Source organism: Anabrus simplex, chromosome 1, assembly GCF_040414725.1.
Source record: "Anabrus simplex isolate iqAnaSimp1 chromosome 1, ASM4041472v1, whole genome shotgun sequence".
NCBI lineage: Eukaryota > Metazoa > Arthropoda > Insecta > Orthoptera > Tettigoniidae > Anabrus > Anabrus simplex.
The window spans coordinates 1,241,603,316-1,241,623,097 of record NC_090265.1 but is presented as its reverse complement, the minus strand read 5'-3'; the positions used below and the strand labels follow the sequence as shown (position 1 = coordinate 1,241,623,097).

The 19,782-nt window shown below is 39.5% G+C and overlaps 1 protein-coding gene across 1 annotated transcript in view; it reads left to right on the top strand.

Moving 5' to 3' along the window:
- The window catches only part of LOC136877918 (arylsulfatase B), a 40,208-nt gene extending 21,259 nt beyond the window's left edge, over positions 1–18,949 (top strand). Inside the window, exons 6-8 of the mRNA XM_068225720.1 lie at positions 1,411–1,546; positions 7,153–7,311; positions 17,633–18,949. Coding sequence (XP_068081821.1) covers positions 1,411–1,546; positions 7,153–7,311; positions 17,633–18,153 — 816 coding nt within the window. The 3' untranslated portion in view covers positions 18,154–18,949. The remainder of the gene's footprint in view (positions 1–1,410; positions 1,547–7,152; positions 7,312–17,632) is intronic.
- Positions 18,950–19,782: the final 833 nt, after the last annotated feature.

The window sequence follows — 19,782 nt, the reverse complement described above, 5'->3', positions numbered from 1 at the left end:
TGTAAAATCAGCAGTGGAGAGTCTTCTGCTCTACTGGAGAATGAATGCTGGTCAAGAAGTGGTAATTACCATTCCGTTCTCATCTCGTGCACACGGGATCAAGAAAGAGAGAAATTTGAATATCCTACTAGATCAAACATGAACTCAGTTGTTACATATTCTTATCTGATGTGATAAAATACTAAGACCACATACCGAAGTTATTCCATTTTCAGTGGTTCTGATTCCTATCTGGACCTCATTTAATAGAGCACAGCATCGAAATTCGTCTAAGATGAAGCCTTCATTTCTTCTTATTCTGGATAATGAACCCGTCTGCTCTATGAGGCAGGACGTCCTATAGGAAAGGCAGAACATTGTAATATTTCAAGGCCCTATGATCCTCCATTTTTCTTACTCATCTCAGAAAGTGTACTCTCATAAAAATAATTTATTGACTATGTCAACAACTTCGCACATGAACGGGTTGTCAAACTGACAAAGTAATACATTATCCTTTAGGGGAAGTAATAGTATGATTTTGTCATGAAATCAAGCAGGCCTATATAAATGAGATCGCAGTATGTTCACAGATTCTCGAATCGCAGCAATGACAATTTTATCAACGCTTTTCACAGGCAGCTGAAAGTATTTCCAGAATTTTATAAAGAAGTCTGGGATGAAACCGCGTGCTCCAACTATTAATCCTATGATTTTAATATAGTCCATTGGTACTTCACTTGTAGAAAGGGATTATCGGCTCTTAGGTGTTCTTTTTCTCGAGATGTACTTCCTCTGGTTGCCCTGTCTGGTACTCGATTCGCACTGTGCGATCGATAACGTCTGCTGCATTCTGTCAGCGCTTACTTTAAATATTTGGAGATTCTAGTAAAAAGTCCAATAACAGTGCACAGGCATGGTATAATTTGTGTTTATACCACGAAAGAGGTTAAAACTGATGGGAAACTTAACGCTTCCACAATAAGTCCCTTCGCTTATTTAGAAGTAAACCTCGTCTTACCACAACTGTCTTGATCCCTGCAATTTGTTTCTCTCATGTGGCACAGGACGGTAAGATATGCCTAATGTTAGTAAATAATAATAATAACAATAATAATAATAATATACAGTAGATTTTACGTCCCACTGAGTTTTATAGTTTACGGAGACGACGAGGTGTCGGAATTTTGTCCAGCAGCTCTCTTACAAGCCGGCGAATTTACTAACACTCGGTTGACGTATATCGGACTGATCCTGGATTGTACCCACCAATTTGTGCTCAGAAGACCAGCGCTCTACCGTCTGAGCTGCTCAGTCTGGCTGTCTCTGGTTCGTGAACGTATCATTTTAAACATTCTAAGAACGTTATTTCTCTTTGCAAAAAAATACCTTGTACGTTTTGCTAACTAATTTAAACTTATTTTATAACAGGTAAAGGAGACGTTATGGGAAGGTGGTGTGAAGGGACTGGGTCTCATCTGGTCGCCTATATTGCACCAAGTTCCACGAGTGTCACACCAGTTAATGCATATCACTGACTGGCTTCCTACACTGTATTCAGCAGCTGGTAAGTACCACAGTTATTCTTGAAACACAGTTAATTAAAAGTACCCTATTTCTAGATAAGAAGAGCCGATGAAAATTAGTAAACGGAATTAAGGAGAATGCTGTTTTTTCGAATATGTCAAAGTTCAGGAAGGCAACAGGAATATAAGGAAAGCTAAGAAATTAGAGGAAGAGTGCCAAAAGTGGAATAGCTCCTAAACTGGAATACTTCAATGTTTTCATGAGGAAGTTTAATATTCCGGAGCTGAAGACTGTAAAAGGAGGGGAGGACACCTGACGTGCTCCCTGCAGTCGAATAAATGTTTCTGACACGTGTGGCTTATTTCACAGTTTTTTGCACATACGTTCTGAAACTCTTATTGCATGTCTCGTCTTTAATACTGATATTTCATTAAGTCTTCAGAAGTACAGTATTTTGGTATTTTTCATAACTGCTAGCTTTGTCCAGTTACACTGACAATAAGTTAAATATGGTGAAGCTCTTACAGTGGAATACCACGGCACCCTTTACGAATGCTAAAGAATAGCGGTACAGTATTCTACTTCGGGTATAATATGTTACTCAAATTTTACATTTCTATACCATTCCTTGAAAAAACTTATACAAATGCAGAAATTACAGGTTGTTTAAAACACGGTTTTGCTTTAAGTGTACTCATTCAAGTTTGCTCTGAAATTTTGAATTTAACTTAAAACAACTAATACAGTATTAGTGGAATTATTTCGAAAATTATCTTAACTGTTACTTTCGTTTGACGTCTAGCCTCAGTGGCATGTAAAATATCAATAATTCGATTCAATTTGGTTTTTTTTTCGTTTTTTACTTTTTATTTTCTAAAAAAATGTCAGCCAATTGAACAATTACAGAACATGAAATAATACTGTTGTAAGATATTACTATGTTCGTGTCTAGAAATGTGTTGTTATCTAGATCTCCAACCTAATTCTACATTCATATTTCCACGCTCAACTCCTACAGTAATCAGTCAATTTCCAATCAGTTTGTCATAATGCTAAAAGTTGACCTGCTGATACCGAATTGGAGACGCTTCTAGTATGTCTTAAAACTTCTACCCCATAATTATCTTATTTTCTATATGTAGGCCTATCTCCTGCAATAATCAATCGAATTCCCAACAACTTTGACATAATGCATCTTAAAGCTTGTCATCTATAAATGTTAACAGGTCTGTCAGAGTTGTGACCTGCACATACAGTGTGCTAAAAGTCTCTATAATTAACAACATGTTGACTTTAAATAACTGGACTTCCCTCAGGCTTTAGCTTTATAAAAGACACTCTGTTGGGAACTGCAGATGAATATGCTAAAACTTTCAACCGTAATTTGTACATAACTTCCTCAAGAATCGATGAATCAGTGGCTTATTTGACACGCATGCCCTAAAGCACGTCGTGGGATCTAGTTGTAACAAGTGAAATGAACTTCAGGACTACAAACTGCATACGTTATCTGCCGAAATATTTATCATCTAATCCTATCATTAAGTGCGCAACTTTCAGTTTATGGCACGAGGTAGATGCACTACTCCTAAAGCACCGAGTAAATTAGGAACCTAAAGACATAAAGAATAACTGTCATGAAGGGAGGCCTTCAGTGCTACCAACTGTATGAGGTCCATATTCATCTGCACTTCATTCAAAATAACTCTCTACAGTTGTCACTAAACTTGACACTAGTTTAAATGACCTTAATGAGTGAAATTGCGACCAGTAATAGGAACGTTATTAACTGCAGATAGTGAGATTTTCCTTGCAAAACGTTAGTACAGTTAATAATAATAATAATAATAATAATAATAATAATAATAATAATAATAATAATAATAATAATAATAATAATAATAATAATAATAATAATAATTGTATTTAATAATAATATTGTTGTTGTTGTTGTTGTTGTTGTTGTTGTTGTTGTTGTTGTTGTTGTTGTTCTTACTGTGTTTTGGTGGTTTACACAGGTGTAAGAAGGTGCCGGGGTGAATGGATGGACAGAGACCAGATCAAAGTACAGTATAAGTTAAAGCACTAAATTTTGGAATTTTATTTCTTTCCTTTACTTTTTTATTTTTATTTTAAAATTTGATAGATAATCTGAACGAACAACAACAAATAACAGCTAAATTAAATAACGATGAGCTCGTCAGCTCTGATAACAACAATGATTTATAGTCAGAATCAGGTATAATGGAGATTTTCGATACCATAGTTTACAAATGAATGAGAATGGTGGCTCTAAAGGTACATTACTTCAAAGAGCATATTTGCTAAACTCATATACATAGTATAGTGCTTTGAGCTTCAAACATTCATACAATCCCAGGCACCAATTTCTTATCCAAATTTACACTAGGTAAACTTCAAAAACTGTGTTTACTGTCATTTCAACTCGACAGTCTATTACACATCCGTCTATAAATAATTAGAATTTAACAGGGGCAATGAGTGCCCATTCTAAATTGCCTAGAAGTACAAAAGAAAAGGTTTAAGACGATCGGCCATAAACAAAGTGCTAGGAGCATATAGCTTATAGGAGATAATAGCTCGAAGTTACAGAGGCTAAGCCTATACTACAGAGGGGTGACTAGATGCGAAATATTTGGGCCGATGACCTTCGATGTTAGGCCCCTTAAAACACCAAGCATCATCATCATCAGATGCGAAATATTAAGTTCCAAAATGGTTTGAAGAATTTAGAATTTTAGAAAATCATAGTGATATTAAACTTTAAAATTTTACATTAAGAAAAAGTTAGAAACCTTCCTCTCAAGTTATCTGCCTGGAGCTATCATATATTAAAAGATGTCTGCCATTACCTGAGCTGTTAGTCCTCCCGACGATGGCAAAGCCGCCCCTGCCACCTACTGTGCCGTACACACATTTAGACCGGAGCGATGAAGACGGCAATACGGCCCTAAAGCGCCCAGCTTTTATAGCAACTCGGAGGGAAAAGTTCCAGAACTATCTTGACTTAGGCAGAACACCTGTACACACCCCCAATTTTAATTGGCTACAAAAATATATTAAAAACTTCCGATTGGTTCATAACTTAAGGAAGAAGGAAGACGTAGGCGAAGTAGTGTTGACAATCTCAGCACATCAATCTACAAACACTTACGGTTTACCAACTTAGACAATACAAAGTCCCTTAAAAAATAATTGTCCGTCCTTCCGCCAGAGGGGGCACATAGGTCGATAGTAGAGACATGTAAAAATTTATTATTCGTACCACAGGTGGTCTTCTAGAAGGCGCAAAGTTCAATTGGACAGAGAAGGTGTGCCCCCGGTACAACAACAATAATAATAATAATAATAATAATAATAATAATAATAATAATAATAATAATAATAATAATAATAATTGTATTGCAGTTGAATTATATGCCAATTAAAATGCCTGCCTACTGTAGTGGCACTTGGTTTGATCTCAGCTAAGTCTGCTGGTATTTAAAGGTGCTCGGATACGCCAGTCTCATGTCAGTAGGTTTAATGACATGTAAACGAACTGATGAACAAAATTCCGGCACGTATGTTTCTCCGGAGAACTGTAAAAGTAGTTACTGGAAGGAAAAACCAATAACATTAATGCTGCAAATTGAATGAAAACATAAAACACATAACAACTGCAAGAAAATTCCTTCCGTGGTTTAAGTTTGCGGTACGGAATCTTAGCGCAATTGGTTGTCATTTGAGAGAGACTCGTGTCAACAGATTTTTATAAGTCAAAGAAACTATTTCCAGCCTACAGAAAAATGCAAATTATTATTATTATTATTATTATTATTATTATTATTATTATTATTATTATTATTATTATTATTATTATTATTATTATTATTATTATTATTATTATTATTGATCCGGGATATCTGTGGAAAAGAAGGTGCGGGCTTGAATGGGTCTAACTACAATATCAAAATTAATTTAAAACTTAAACTGAAGGTTATATTTTCAGAACTTCAAACTTAACAATTTTTCATAACAAAGAAACATCAGGTACAGTGATAATCTTACAAGAAGTCTAGGAAAAGACAAGATAAGCGGTCGTAACAGATCATGGGCTTCAAGTCCCTCGCTTTACATTTCCTGAGCTCCTAGCTCAAATTTACAGACGAGCACAAATTATTCAAGGGCAGAAATCCCCTAATTCACGAGCACTTGCTCTCAAAATTAGAATATCTAGCCTTCCAGGGGCACACTTTTACAATTACAAAACTAGAAAAAGAGCTAACATGCTCTACGGTTTCTTTCAGCCTCCTCGAGGCAACCACAAAAATCTTACACTCTCTGGCCTTCCATGGCCCAACTTACAATTTGAAACAGGGGTATCTCATACCCAACCTATAGGGCCTTTGCGGAAAAGAACAGGTTAAGTAAATGGTCCGAAACACAAACTGAATGGAGGTGTACTGCGCTCCAAGATAATGAACACTAAAAAAGTCCTAAGGGCTCTAGGCCGATGAAACAGGAGCTATTCCCAAACTACTGAAGTGACTCGTATAGAAATTGCATTAACACATTACAGTAGAGAAAACAGTTAGAGAAAACCGTAGTCACCTCAAAACAAGATGAAGGGGAGCTCGAGAGGGTACTTCACTCTCTATCCCCGGTTTACAGTTAAAGGTTTTATGAAGTTTTTACATTAGCTGGAAGAAAGTTTCATTTTAGAAAAGTTGTTATATACTGAAGGGTCGGACCTTTCCTTCGGGTTAAACTGCGGAGGTAGCAAGAAGGAATAAGGTTATGTGGCCATTACCTTGTAGATGTTCTAGCTGCCGACGAAGGAGGCCGCCCGCCTCCTGCTTAACACACATACTCAGATCGACGTCGATCAATTGGCCAATAAACGAGAAAATCCACAGTTTATAAACCCTCAGGGAAGGTTCGAGATCATTCAAGACTAAACCAGCCACACCCTCTCAATTTTATTGGTAGATTTCAAAACAATTTTATTGGTAGATTTCAAAAGTAACACTCAGAATTGAACAAGAAGCCTGTGATAGGTGGAAAATTAATTACAGAAATTAGTGATTGGCTAGATTCAAAACTGGCGGAAATAAAAAGGAAATATTGCCAATCCAAAAATAAATGAACAATCAATCAGTTACAAAAACCTAGAAATACAAAACTTCTTTAAGTTATAACTTCTTACACCTTGCACCAGGGTGCGTGATCATAGTTTTTTGATAATGTCATCTGTCGAAGAAAGTCCAAACTTCTTGATGAGGCAAACAAAACCAGGGGAAATTCAGTCAGTTTAGGAAACTTCACAATAACAAAATCACTCAATATTTTAGTGGTGACATCTTCTGATTAAAGTTCCAAGTTAGTGTACTTTCAGTTTCACTGTTTTAACAATAGAGGAGTTCATTTAGGCGCTGATTTTGAATGCGCGGCGTTGAGGTGTACCTCCCGGTACAATTATTATTATTATTATTATTATTATTATTATTATTATTATTATTATTATTATTATTATTATTATTATTATTATTATTATTATTATTATTGTTGTTGTTGTGTACCTTTTTCTAAGAAAAATATCTCCGATGCATATTTTTTCATCATTCCCAACTCATGTTATTGCAGGTGGAGATGCAAGTCAGATGGACAGCACTCTTGATGGTGTGGACCAATGGGAAAGTCTGGTGTACAATCTAGTGTCGCGCCGAGAAGAGGTTCTGGTGAATATCGATGAGAAGGCTCGGAACGCGGCAATACGACTGCATAACTGGAAACTCGTCGTTGGTGAGTTGTTGTTCTTAAGAGAATAAAAAGTTTAATGTAATATAGAAAGTAAACGACGCTACAGGGTGCCGCAAATCTAGAAGTTTACTGTCAGACGTATAGTTGCTTTAACATCTGTTGTTATTCGTTCTGAGGAATGCATATACATATGAAAAACTAATGATGGTGTCTCCTTGAGCACATTCCGAAGTTCATTACCGGGCATTGCCGTAGGCATTCTACGCGCGCTTGTCAAGTTGTCGATAAAATTAGAGTGAAAGTCTATACACTCATAATAAACTATGCAGAATAAAAACATTTTTATATATATTTTGCGCATATTAATTTCCTTAAAGTCACAAAGAAACAAATACATCCATTATATTTTAATATCTACGGCCATAATCCACCCTGGAATATTATCATCGTATTTGCCTCAATAAAATAAAATCAGTCTCCAGTATGAGCACTCATATTCGCACTCCCTCACGATATGCTCAATGGTTTGAAGAGCGGCATCATTCACACTGTGGGGATTGGGTCTTTCCCAGGTTGAACAGTACGTACTGCATAACCACATTAGAGTCTGGCTCCATGGCTGAATGGTTATTAGCGTGCTGGCCATTGGTTTCATTCCCAGCAGGGACGGGAAATTTAACCATCATTGGTTAACTTTCTGGCACAGGGGTTGGCTGTATGTGTCGTCTTCATCATCATTGCATCCTCATCATGACGCGCAAGTCGCCTACGGGAGACCTGCACCTGGTGAGCTGAACATGACCTCGGACACTCTCGGCACTAAAAGTCATTCGCCATTTCATTTCACCACATTAGATTCTATTGAGAATTGTACAAGTTCTTCTCATATGAACAGAGGTGAGAGATTTTTTTTCTTCTTGATCTCCTGTCTCTGTCACTTGGACCCCAGGGTTTAAATTTCTTTCCACAAGCTTCTGAATATAAAATCCATGAAGATATCTAACCCACCCAACACTGATAGTCCTTAAGGCTGATATTATTCTGCTTGCCACCTGTATATCAACAATGTAAACGAGCCAACCTTGCACAATGAAAAGACTGTATACAATCATCGCACCAAAAATGGAAGGACCACTGTACAAACATGCTCTTCACTACATGCTGCTTAATATGGTCTAGTTGATAGGTTGTGCGAAGTGATCTGTTGCAGTGGAACGTAAGTGAATGCTATAATAATTAATAATTTTGTGGCTATTTCTAGCTGGGTGCAGCCCTTGTAAGGCAGACTCTCCGATGAGGGTGGGCGGCATGTGCCATGTGTAGGTTCATGCGAGTTATTGTGGTGGAGGATAGTGTTATGTGTGGTATGTGAGTTGCAGGGTTGTTGGGGACAGCACAAACATCCAGTCTCCGAGCCAAGGGAATTAACTATTTTAGGTCAAAATCTCCTATCCGGGGCCCTCTGAACCGAAGAACACTGCACTGAGCCAAGGAGCCGGACAATGAATGCTGTAAAACACGAATTAAATGAAAATCAAATGTTGAGGTGAAAGGGGCTTGCATTAGTAAATCGCCTCCTGCGAGCCAGGAATTTGTCGTCACTGTGAGTGAATCAATAAGGTGCCTGACAACTGAAAATGGAATGACGGTTCGAATTCTGTTCTCTGCAGATATTTCCAAGTAATGCATTGCTTCATTGTACCTATGTACGGTAGAGCGTCTCTTTTGATATTATAAAACAATATGTTAAATATATATTGTACTGAAGGGAGGGACCGCGTGTGTTAACGCGCTACGGCTAGAGGCAAGCTCTTCTTTTGGGAGACTAGTGGGTTCTTAACCCCACCGCCGGCGCAACATAAAATAACTCCCTCATTACACTGAGGTGATTAATAATTCTTCGCTCAATTCATATGCCTCCACATTTGTACAAACTCAATCTGACTTCAAAAATTTCACACCGTGAGTCTTGACTTCAAATCCATCCTAACTTCGTCACCTGACGCATTTTGTCAGCAAACTATTTCCTTATCTACGCATCCAATCTTGTACACAGCTGGTCAAATAGTAATCAAGCAAACACAATAATCTGAATACCAAAACGCCGTCTTCTATTATTATTATTATTATTATTAATACTATTAATATTATCATGGATCTTTTAAAATGGGCCTAATCCCTACCTCATGATCCTACGTGACTTACATGATTACTAATTCGTCACCTTACCCTTATGTCATGACAAAGGAAACACATACGTTAATTTAAAACAAGCACAATAATAATTTCACACAATTCAAAGTGTAATTAGAGCCCTACGTTATCGAAACACGCGTCAAACGAACACAATAAAAATGAAAATGGGCCCTAGCTAAATATTTCATTGGAGGTCATGGTTTGGCTCTCTGGGCGATCTCACCGCCGTATTTCTTCTTTCACACAACCTACACTAATATTACTCGGCATGCATGGTAGGTCCGCCGGTTGAATACCAGCCCCTCTGCATCATCTATCCCAAAAACGAATAAAACTAATCATTATACTGAAAACAACTACAGGAAAACGTAACCCCAAATAAAATAAAACAAAATGAAAAGAAAAAAAAGCAAACCTCTCCACAAATAAATTTACCCGTATTTACAAGTTAAGTCACTCAGACTTGTTACTAAAAAGACTCTGTGCCATGCCTCGGCACATTTACAATCAAATAAACTGAAATCCCTATCAATTAATAGCTATAGCATTATAAAAGAATTATTCGTACCCCTTATGTCATGCATAAATGTTATGGTATTACTCAGCCTTATTATCGCTGGATGACACCTTGCTCAGCTGCGGGACGTCCATCCTGTGGGTTTAGTGCTGGTTCATGTGCACTATGATGACTGTCGATTCCATTTGCTGGCTGCGACCGCTAATTTCCATCGTCCTTGGCACTGGAAACCTTCAGTATCTAGGCACAGATACACACATAGTTAGTACCCGCTCGGTTCATCTGCGTCACCGCGCACTAATCGACCCGATCTTTGATTCTTCTCTCCCGGAATCAAAGAAAATTAAAACAGGTTATTCCGAAACGTACCGTACAACTTATTCATTGCTCGACTTTGAATTAAACCCTGCATCATAAAACTTAGTAATGCTTGAACTATGACGTCTCTCTCCTTTGTCTCGGACGACAGGCGTACGAGTCTACGAGTTGTAATTTCTGTTAGAAACTCGTCAAAATTTAACTACGCACTTAATTGTATCTCGCGTCTTAGTTCACTTCATGTTCCACTGGAAAGCTCCTCTACCTATTCTCAGTTTGAACTGTGCACAAGACAAAGGAACTCTGAGCTCGATCTGGACATACATCCGTCCCTCGCGAGAATAAAACACCGACTGCGTTGGGGTGACACTTCTTCAGCCTTATATTAACTAAGAAAAAAATGCTATTTGTTTGGGGCGTCGACCCATGTGGATCTTTAGACCCTATATTAACTAAGAAATTTCCACCTCTCATAATTTCTACACACACCCTGTTCCCGGTGTATTTGAGACATAATAGTGCGACAACCAGGTGACCAGTAATCTTATAATATAAATAAGGCATACCCGTGCGAAATCCGATCGTGGAATCTCCTGTAATAAATCATCTTTCTTCAACTTCCCCTTCGCTCACAGGATTCTCCTTATCAAGAGAGTGTGAAGACATAACATATGGCCCCTGTAACTTTCCGCTGTTAAGTAACCATCTATTCCTTCTTTTAGCAGAGGATTATTATTACCAAAAAGGACGTCGCACACTCTAAATAAATCCTCAAATCACGAACAGCTCTTTTGAATCATACTGGAGTGCAGTATAACAAATTTCGATAATTCTTTCATTATAGAGGACGAAGTTGGTCATGCTGATTTTAAGATGGCTCCTATATGTCGATGCTAAAAAGTGTACCTCTCCCATTCGGCAACAACATGCGGTTGGGATGACTTCTCCTTTATTTTCAGCTCGTGATTCCCTAGCTCGGCCACACCCGTGGCGTTCCAAGCTTCGAGGTCCCGCGAACTCGCTACCAGACAAAGAAATACGCTTCCCCTTTATTACCAGTCCTTGGTTCATATCCCTGTTGGGTACAGTACACAGTCCATATGGTACCTGTTCATAGGCTTAATATATGCTTCCTGTAATGATGTAAGTGTTATTCGCAGCTGTGAACGTTTTATTCATTCATTACTACTTGTATCGCTAACGATTCCGTTCGTATCGTCGAGCTGGATAGTTTTAGGTCGTCTGTTACCTACGGGTTCCATAAATCTAAATTTTGAGGGGTAGTGAACCACTCTTTGATGTACACGGTCTCTCATATAAACTCAGACCGAACGCACGGTGTTTGTACTCTGCGCTACGGCAGCTGCCTGAGCCGAACTTATGCCGCGCGCAAGCACCCTGCTATAACCGTGTATATGAAATCTTACCTTATAAAAGATGTTGGAAGTGTCGTCCTTTATGAGATACACAGACTGTATGTAGTAATCATATTCTGACCGACGCGAGTGAGTTCTGTCGCTGTATTGTTTCTGATTTCGTTCGTAATATTTTCTTTCAGTTCCTCCAATGTGCGAGTATTTGTTCGATACACTTTATATTTCAATTTACCCCACAAGTAAGAACCACATACTGTTAGATCTGGAGAACAAGGAGAAAATAGACCAGCACTGATCACTCTGTCCGCGAACACTTCCGAAATTGTAAGAATGGAATCTTCTGCTTTATGAGCAGGGGTTGTAGTAAGGATGTAAAGGAGAGTGCATATAAGTCTCTGGTAAGACCCCAACTAGAGTATGGTTCCAGTGTATGGGACCCTCACCAGGATTACCTGATTCAAGAACTGGAAAAAATCCAAAGAAAAGCAGCTCGATTTGTTCTGGGTGATTTCCGACAAAAGAGTAGCGTTACAAAAATGTTGCAATCTTTGGGTTGGGAAGAATTGAGAGAAAGAAGAAGAGCTGCTCGACAAAGTGGTATGTTCCGAGCTGTCGGCGGAGAGATGGCGTGGAATGACATTAGTAGACGAATAAGTTTGAATGGCGTTTATAAAAGTAGGAAAGATCACAATATGAAGATAAAGTTGGAATTTAAGAGGACAAACTGGGGCAAATATTCATTTATAGGAAGGGGAGTTAGAGATTGGAATAACTTACCAAGGGAGATGTTCAATAAATTTCCAATTTCTTTGAAATCATTTAGGAAAAGGCTAGGAAAGCAACAGATAGGGAATCTGCCACCTGCGCGACTGCCCTAAATGCAGATCAGTATTGATTGATTGATTGGTATTGATTGATTGATTGATTGATTGATTGATTGATTGATTGATTGATTGATTGGGCTGAATCCCGTTAAAATCACCCACACGATTTTTCTTCTTCCGTTGCCTGAGGGAAGAACGACATCAAAATATCATCTTGGTATCTCTCTGCATTTACTGTCGTCTCGAAAAAGAAATATGTCCAATTATTCGTGTTGTACTAACAAGATACCAATCTTCCTTTCGTAATGAGGGACTTCACAACCACCATTAGGATCTTCTGCACACCAGTTGCGAGAGTTATGACTGTTCACACGACCATTAAGATAAAACCAGGCCTCATCCGAAAAGAACACAAGCTGTGGGTTGAATAAACGATCATTCAATGATAGAAGATACCACTCACAATATCTCACTCTTGTGGCTGGATCAGCAGGTTTTAAACAATGGGTCCGCATAAAGCTGTACGGTTTGATGTGTAACAGCTTTGTTTTTGTTTTTGTTTTTTGCTAGTTGCTTTACGTCGCACCGACACAGATAGGTCTTATGGCGACGATGGGATAGGAAAGGCCTAGGAAGTGGAAGGAAGCGGCAGTGGCCTTAATTAAGGTACAGCCACAGCATTTGCCTGGTGTGAAAATGGGAAACCACGGAAAAGCATCTTCAGGGCTGCCGACAGTGGGGCTCGAACCCACTATCTCCCGATTACTGGATACTGGCCGCACTTAAGCGACTGCAGCTATCGAGCTCGGTTAACAGCTTTGTAGCTCTGTGTGCGGAAGAAACCGAAACCCCTACTTGTCGTGCTAATTTTGTGAGTGATTTATTCGGCTACCGTCCAAGATTCGCACCAATGTCATCTAGCCTTTCCTCCGTTAAAACTAATCGTATCGGTCGAGTTGGCCGTGCGGTTAGGAGCGCGCAGCTGTGAACTTGTATCCGGGAGATAGTGGGTTCGAACCCCACTGTCGGCAGACCTGAATATGGTTTTCCGTGGTTTCCCATTTTCACGCCAGGCAAATGCTGGGGCTGTACCTTAATTAAGGCCACGGCCGTGTCCTTCCCACTCCTAGCCCTTTCCAATCCCATCGTCGCCATAAGACCTATCTGTGTCGGTGGGACGTAAAGCAACTAGCAAAAAAACTATCCGTGTGCACGTAAGTTTTTTTATTGAGCATTGAGCCAGTATTTTCAAATTTATTTACAACTAGCTGTAGTACCCGGCGTTGTCCGGATAGTTGCTGAATATTTACCTTTAAGATTTGCATTACCAGTTAGTTATGTGTGAAGTGAATTTTTATACAATTTCCTTTTGACTTGCAGATTGATATGTTACGATCTATTATCTAGTTTTAGAATTATTTATATGTGCTTCATTTCAAGTTTTAGATTATTTAATTTTCGAATAAAACTTCGAATCGACTGGGAAGTATTTGATCCTGTCAAAAATTATTGGGTGATAACCAAATGTATTTAGCCGTCGCACTATAGATACGATGCCCAGGATTTCAACTGTCAATGAGACTGTCCCCAGGTCGCCCCCCACCCCTAAGTGATAAAAAATCTAGATTGTCCCCATTCATCTCAGTGACCATGAAAACTGTAGATTCGACACTGTTTTCGATTATTTTTAAACCTCACTCGCCCCTCACCTTCACCCCAAATGGGGCTGAACATGAACTTTAAAAAGTTCGGAGTGTCACTATTCATTTTAGCGACCACGAAAACTATGGATTCGATACTATTCTGGAATATTGTTATCCCCCCCTCGCCCCCTGCCCCTAGCGGTTTGTCTCCTGATACTAACTGATAAGTGTACCAAGTTTGATGAAATTGCTTCCGCTTTAAACTTTATTAGGAGGGCAGGCATTATCGCTCATTTAGAGACCATATTGACTGTTGACTTATCTACGGTCTTGTTATTAAAAGTATAGGATAAAAGGAAAGCTAGATGAACACACACACACACACACGCGCGCGCGCGCACTCACATACATCCATTTTATATATAGTAAGAAGAAGAATATTTTATATATAGTTTTTCGATTATTTTTATATCTCATCCCCTCCACCCCCCACTTGGACCTGTTAAAAATCCGGAGTATTACTATTCATCCCAGAGACCTTGAAATCTATGGATTCGACACAATTATCGATTATTTTTATAACTAACCCTGTAACCCCCCTCTCTTAAGGGCGCTAGGGATGGCTTACCCCCGCAGTGCTCATCTCCCGATAGTAAGTAATACGTGTACCAAGTTTGGTTGAAATTGCTCCAGTGGTTTAGGAGGAGATGTGTCATTTACACACACACATACATCCATTTTTATATATAGTAAGATAAGATTTTTATACTTCACCCCCTTTCCATCCCCGCCCAAAAGGAGTCCTTTGAGTGCCTTACACAACAGTATATTTTACACAGATAGTAAGTCTTATGTGTACCAATTTTGGTTGGCAGCTATGCCCAAACGTACATGCTGCTCTAGAATCCTGGAGCTGACGTTGCCATGGTTAACTTACGGCAGTTCATTTCTTTTATCCGATTCCTAGAGCAGGGGTAGTGTGGTGCCAATATCTCCGTAACGTTTGGTTTTAGGGCCTTAAAACATGGTTTTTGGGCCCGTAGGGCTTACCGAGTTTTGTTCTTTGCGTCAAGAGGATTAAATTGAGCTTTGTCTTGTCCGTATACGACAAATTCGATATTTTGCCCATATTAGCCTACCTTGAATTGTTTTGAAAATAAAATACAACCCATGTTACTCAATGGTAATGTAGCTTTCTATAGGTGAAGTAATTTTTAAAATCAGTTCAGTAGTTTTTGAGTCCATTCGTTACAAACAAACAAATTTTGCCTCTTTATAATATTAGTATAGATATACATTACGTGAATTTGTGCTCGTGAAGGTGACACTTCACCAGGAAATTGCTGAACAAATGCATCGCGTACCCGTCGAGCCGACTCGTACTTAAAATACCTTTTTTCTCCTTTTTGGAAGTTGCTTTACGTCGCACCGACACAGATAGGTCTTATGGCGACGATGGGACAGAAAAATGCTAGGAATGCGAAGGAAGCGGCCGTGCCTTAATTCAGGTACACCGAGCTCGATAGCTGCAGTCGCTTAAGTGCGGCCAGTATCCACTGTTCGGGAGATAGTAGGTTCGAGCCCCACTGTCGACAGCCCTGAAGATGTTTTTCCGTGGTTTCCCATTCACACCAGGCAAATGCTGGCTCTTGTGTTTTACCAAGTGAGGGAGAACTGATCTTTCTCAACACAGGAAACCGATGGGTAGGAGCTGATCTCACTACACCTAAAGTAATCGTCGTAGTGTTGTTAATGTGGATGTCCATAAGTTTCACGGGGCAGCTGGTGAGCCATATTGGAAGACAATATTGAACTCCAGAGAAAGCTAAACATAGAGTAGAATATCTCAATGTAGTTGCAGAAGGAACCTAAGTTGTACCACACAATCTCTGCCAATTGTTATTACGTACTAGAACCCGGACGATTCGGCATTCAGAGTTATCAAAATGGACAGGTGAAAAGGCTCTGTGGTTTATTGGTTAGTGTGATTAGCTGCCACCCCCGGAGTCCCGGGTTCGATTCCCGGCTCTGCCATGAAATTAGGAAAGTGGTACGAGGGCTGGAACGGGATCAACTTAGCCTCGGGAGGTTAACTGAGTAGAGGTGGGTTCGATTCCCACCTCAGCCATCCTGGAAGTGGTTTTCCGTGGTTTCCCACTTCCTCCAGGCAAATGCTGGGATGGTACCTAACTTAGGGCCGCTTCCTTCCCTCTTCCTTGTCTGTCCCTTTCAACCTTCCCATCCCCCCCGCAAGGCCCCTGTTCAGCATAGCAGGTGAGGCCGCCTGGGCGAGGTACTGGTCATCCCAGTTGTATCGCCGACCCAGAGTCTAAAGTTCCAGGACACTACCCTTGAGGCGGTAGAGGTGGGATCCCTCGCTGAATCTGAGGGTAAACCTACCCTGGAGGGTAAACAGATGAAGAACGAGAAGAAGAATAAAATACAGCGAAAATATGCCACTTCAGATTTTTAAAGGCAATTTAAATCAATATCAGTATGTGTATATAATGCATGATAACATAACAATTTACAAATTGATGCGTGGCCTATTGGTCTATTAACTCAATATCCTCTAATCGACATTTACTGGTAATTCATGTTTAAAGAAAATCAAACCCAAATAGTCTATGATAAACAGGCCATTTTAGAACAGAGACTCAGAGGGTAAACGGTTGTTTTGGAAAATGGTAAGCTACAGCCACCAAGTAATATTTACCAGTCTATGCGGGAAAATGTTAATAAATATATCAGTGTATAGCTTTGAAAGGCAGAAGGAGATACTCTTCCAAAATTCAGCAAACGATAAAACAGGTGAAATAAAAATTGGCCCTACCTTTCCAAATAAGCCAAAGCCTCTATATAATTCTTTGAAATAAAGCTGTTTTATCACGAATGTCCGGGCTGTAGTTATTACGACTCATAGTACTCACTTCACTGCTTGCTATGTGTTGCCTAAAGGCAAGTGTCCAATTTACTCCCAGCTACTTCGAGTGGAAATTGTGCCTTAGCCCTTCACCATTAAAAGATATTTGGAGAATATTGTTCGCAGTTTAGTTATTTAAATGGAGGCAAGATACCTCAGTATTACTGGTGCTGTTTTCGAGTCACCCGTTTTTGAAAAATTAATTTAGAATGGAAAGCGGCTGACGGCGGCTCAACTTGAGAGTGTGGGTTAGCGATCACGAGGATCCTATATGAGGGTGCCATTACTTCTACTAGAAACAGACTGATCACTTTCATAATTTCACCTGACCTCCCTTGGACATCACTTTCTCTCTTCTGACTACGATGAAGCCTTAATTTCACTCTTCAAGGACCTTCTTGTAACTCTACGAAGGGTTCCAGGTTATAATTTTTATCTTTAGGTTAGAATTTGACTATAACTGTACTTTCCTTACAATAATAATCACCACACATCTTTCAGTCCTGTCAAACATCTCATCAGACTCTAACTACGAGTTTCATATTGTTACTTTTCTCTTCTTTCAGGTTCGGTACGAAATGGAGCATTTGATCAGTATTTTGGCGACAGTGGTGACGAGCCGTTCATTCCTCCGTACAACGCAACCGCCGTGGTTCACAGTGCGGCAGGTGTGGCCATTGGAAAGACACTAACGTCCAACTTCCTGAGAGTGACCCGCGAGGAAGACGTCCCACATCTCCGATCAGCCGCCACCATACGATGTGATCCCAACTCTACCTTCCATAGCCAGCCATGTAACCCTGCGGAGACAGGAGAGGTGTGTCTCTACGACGTGGAGAACGATCCCTGCGAACGAAACAACCTGGCTCGAACCTACGACCACGTGGTGCGACATCTCCGTCGGCTATTGGTGCGTCATCGAGCCAGATTAGTGCCGCAAGGAAACCTCCCAGCAGATGCTTATGCGGCCGATCCTCGGAAATGGAATAACACGTGGACTTTTTGGACAGACTGTACCTTCTCGCCTGATGCCAACCTCTGTGCAGCAACAAGGGAAGTCAAGAGAGTGTATGGTTTAACAAATTGATTAAATTGTCTCTTTGTAAAAGAGCTCACATTGTGTGGGAAACTCCCCTGTCTACCATACACCATACATGTAGGCCAAAGCTTACCTCCAGACTAAAAACTGAAATTATACCACCGAAATAATCGTGTATATGACGATGGTACGACTATGATTATCGTTCATGAAGAAAGTGGAACTGTGGTGAAAATAGGATGTCCTGAGAGCAGCGTTATAAACATGTAAATACTACGTCGATTATGATTTGCAGGCCTCTAGCAACATAGAAGCCAACAGTGATTTCATCTGTCAAGTACTGATAGTAAAATCCCATTCAAAGTGTTGTGAACACAAGAGAACAGCATACACTTTCCAGGTCTATACTTGGATTAAAGTAAAAAACATTACATTGTACCAAAGTTTTAGAAAATTAGTGTAGGATAATTATACCTGATATTACTACTAGTAGTTTTATATTGCATATCATTATCTTAGTAAGAGTATAAGTATCAGCTACTATCAACACATATATCATACAACATAACCATGAGACAGAGCACATTCTTGTAACACCTCGTATCCATATGTTTGTGAATAAGTATGCCCTGGAGTAGTAGTACGATTATCGACTGCAATATTACGTAACTAAAAAATGTATTTAAATACGTTAGACGTGAGATGAAATTCGCTCTTGATACAAGCAAAAGTGAAACGAATCCACTCCGAAACGGCTGTATTCCTCAATTAAGCGAGAACTACGAGTTAATTGTGTAGAGAATGGAAGTTGTGAACATGTATCTGATGAAAAAATAATAATGTTTTGAACTACAATTGTAAACATATGCATTTTATTATAAATCGTTTCAAAGTCCAGGTCACAAGCCTCCTTGAACAAATTAAGTTCATCCACATCCTTATATCTTGAGACAAACTGAGTGCCAGGGCTGACGTTCACGTTGCTTAGGAGTTGACATTCCTGGCTCTACAAGTCAAATTACTCAAGGAATCTTCTCATAATATTATGGCATTTAAACCGTTTTTCTAAAATTTTCCAACCAGAAATTTTCCACCTGATTAAAAATGTATTCTGTATCTTTCAGATTTCATTCCCGTATTGCAGAGTTAATCAAGCACTGAAGCTTGAAATAAATGTTGATCTGTGAAGTTGTTAGTTATAGCAGCAAATTATTCGCAGTACCCATTATGTCAATGATTTTCTGAAGCCAGTTCTGTTCTTGTAAGTCATATTTCAGCAGTACCACGACCGACCGTATACTGTGACAACCAGGCGTGCCTTTTGAAGGAATAGCATTATTCTAAAACTGCTATGGTAGTACATTACCAGATTTGCCGTCAGACCACGTCCGCTCCGTCTTAGAGGAAGAGGTAAACCAAACCGCAGCTCCAAAATAGTTGTTTCCACTTCTCCCGTGCTTGAGGTTTCGAGGAGCGGAAATGTTCGGTCAGACGTTGTTGGAGATAATTAAAAGGTAGCAACATTGAGATAAGCACAGTTCAAAGCCATATGTCGTCAAAAATGATGATAATAATAATAATAACATGCATGTCAAGACAGACAAAAATTCGGCATTACAACACAGTCATAAAACCAACAGTCCTTTACGCAAGTGAAACATTGTCACTTAACAGTAC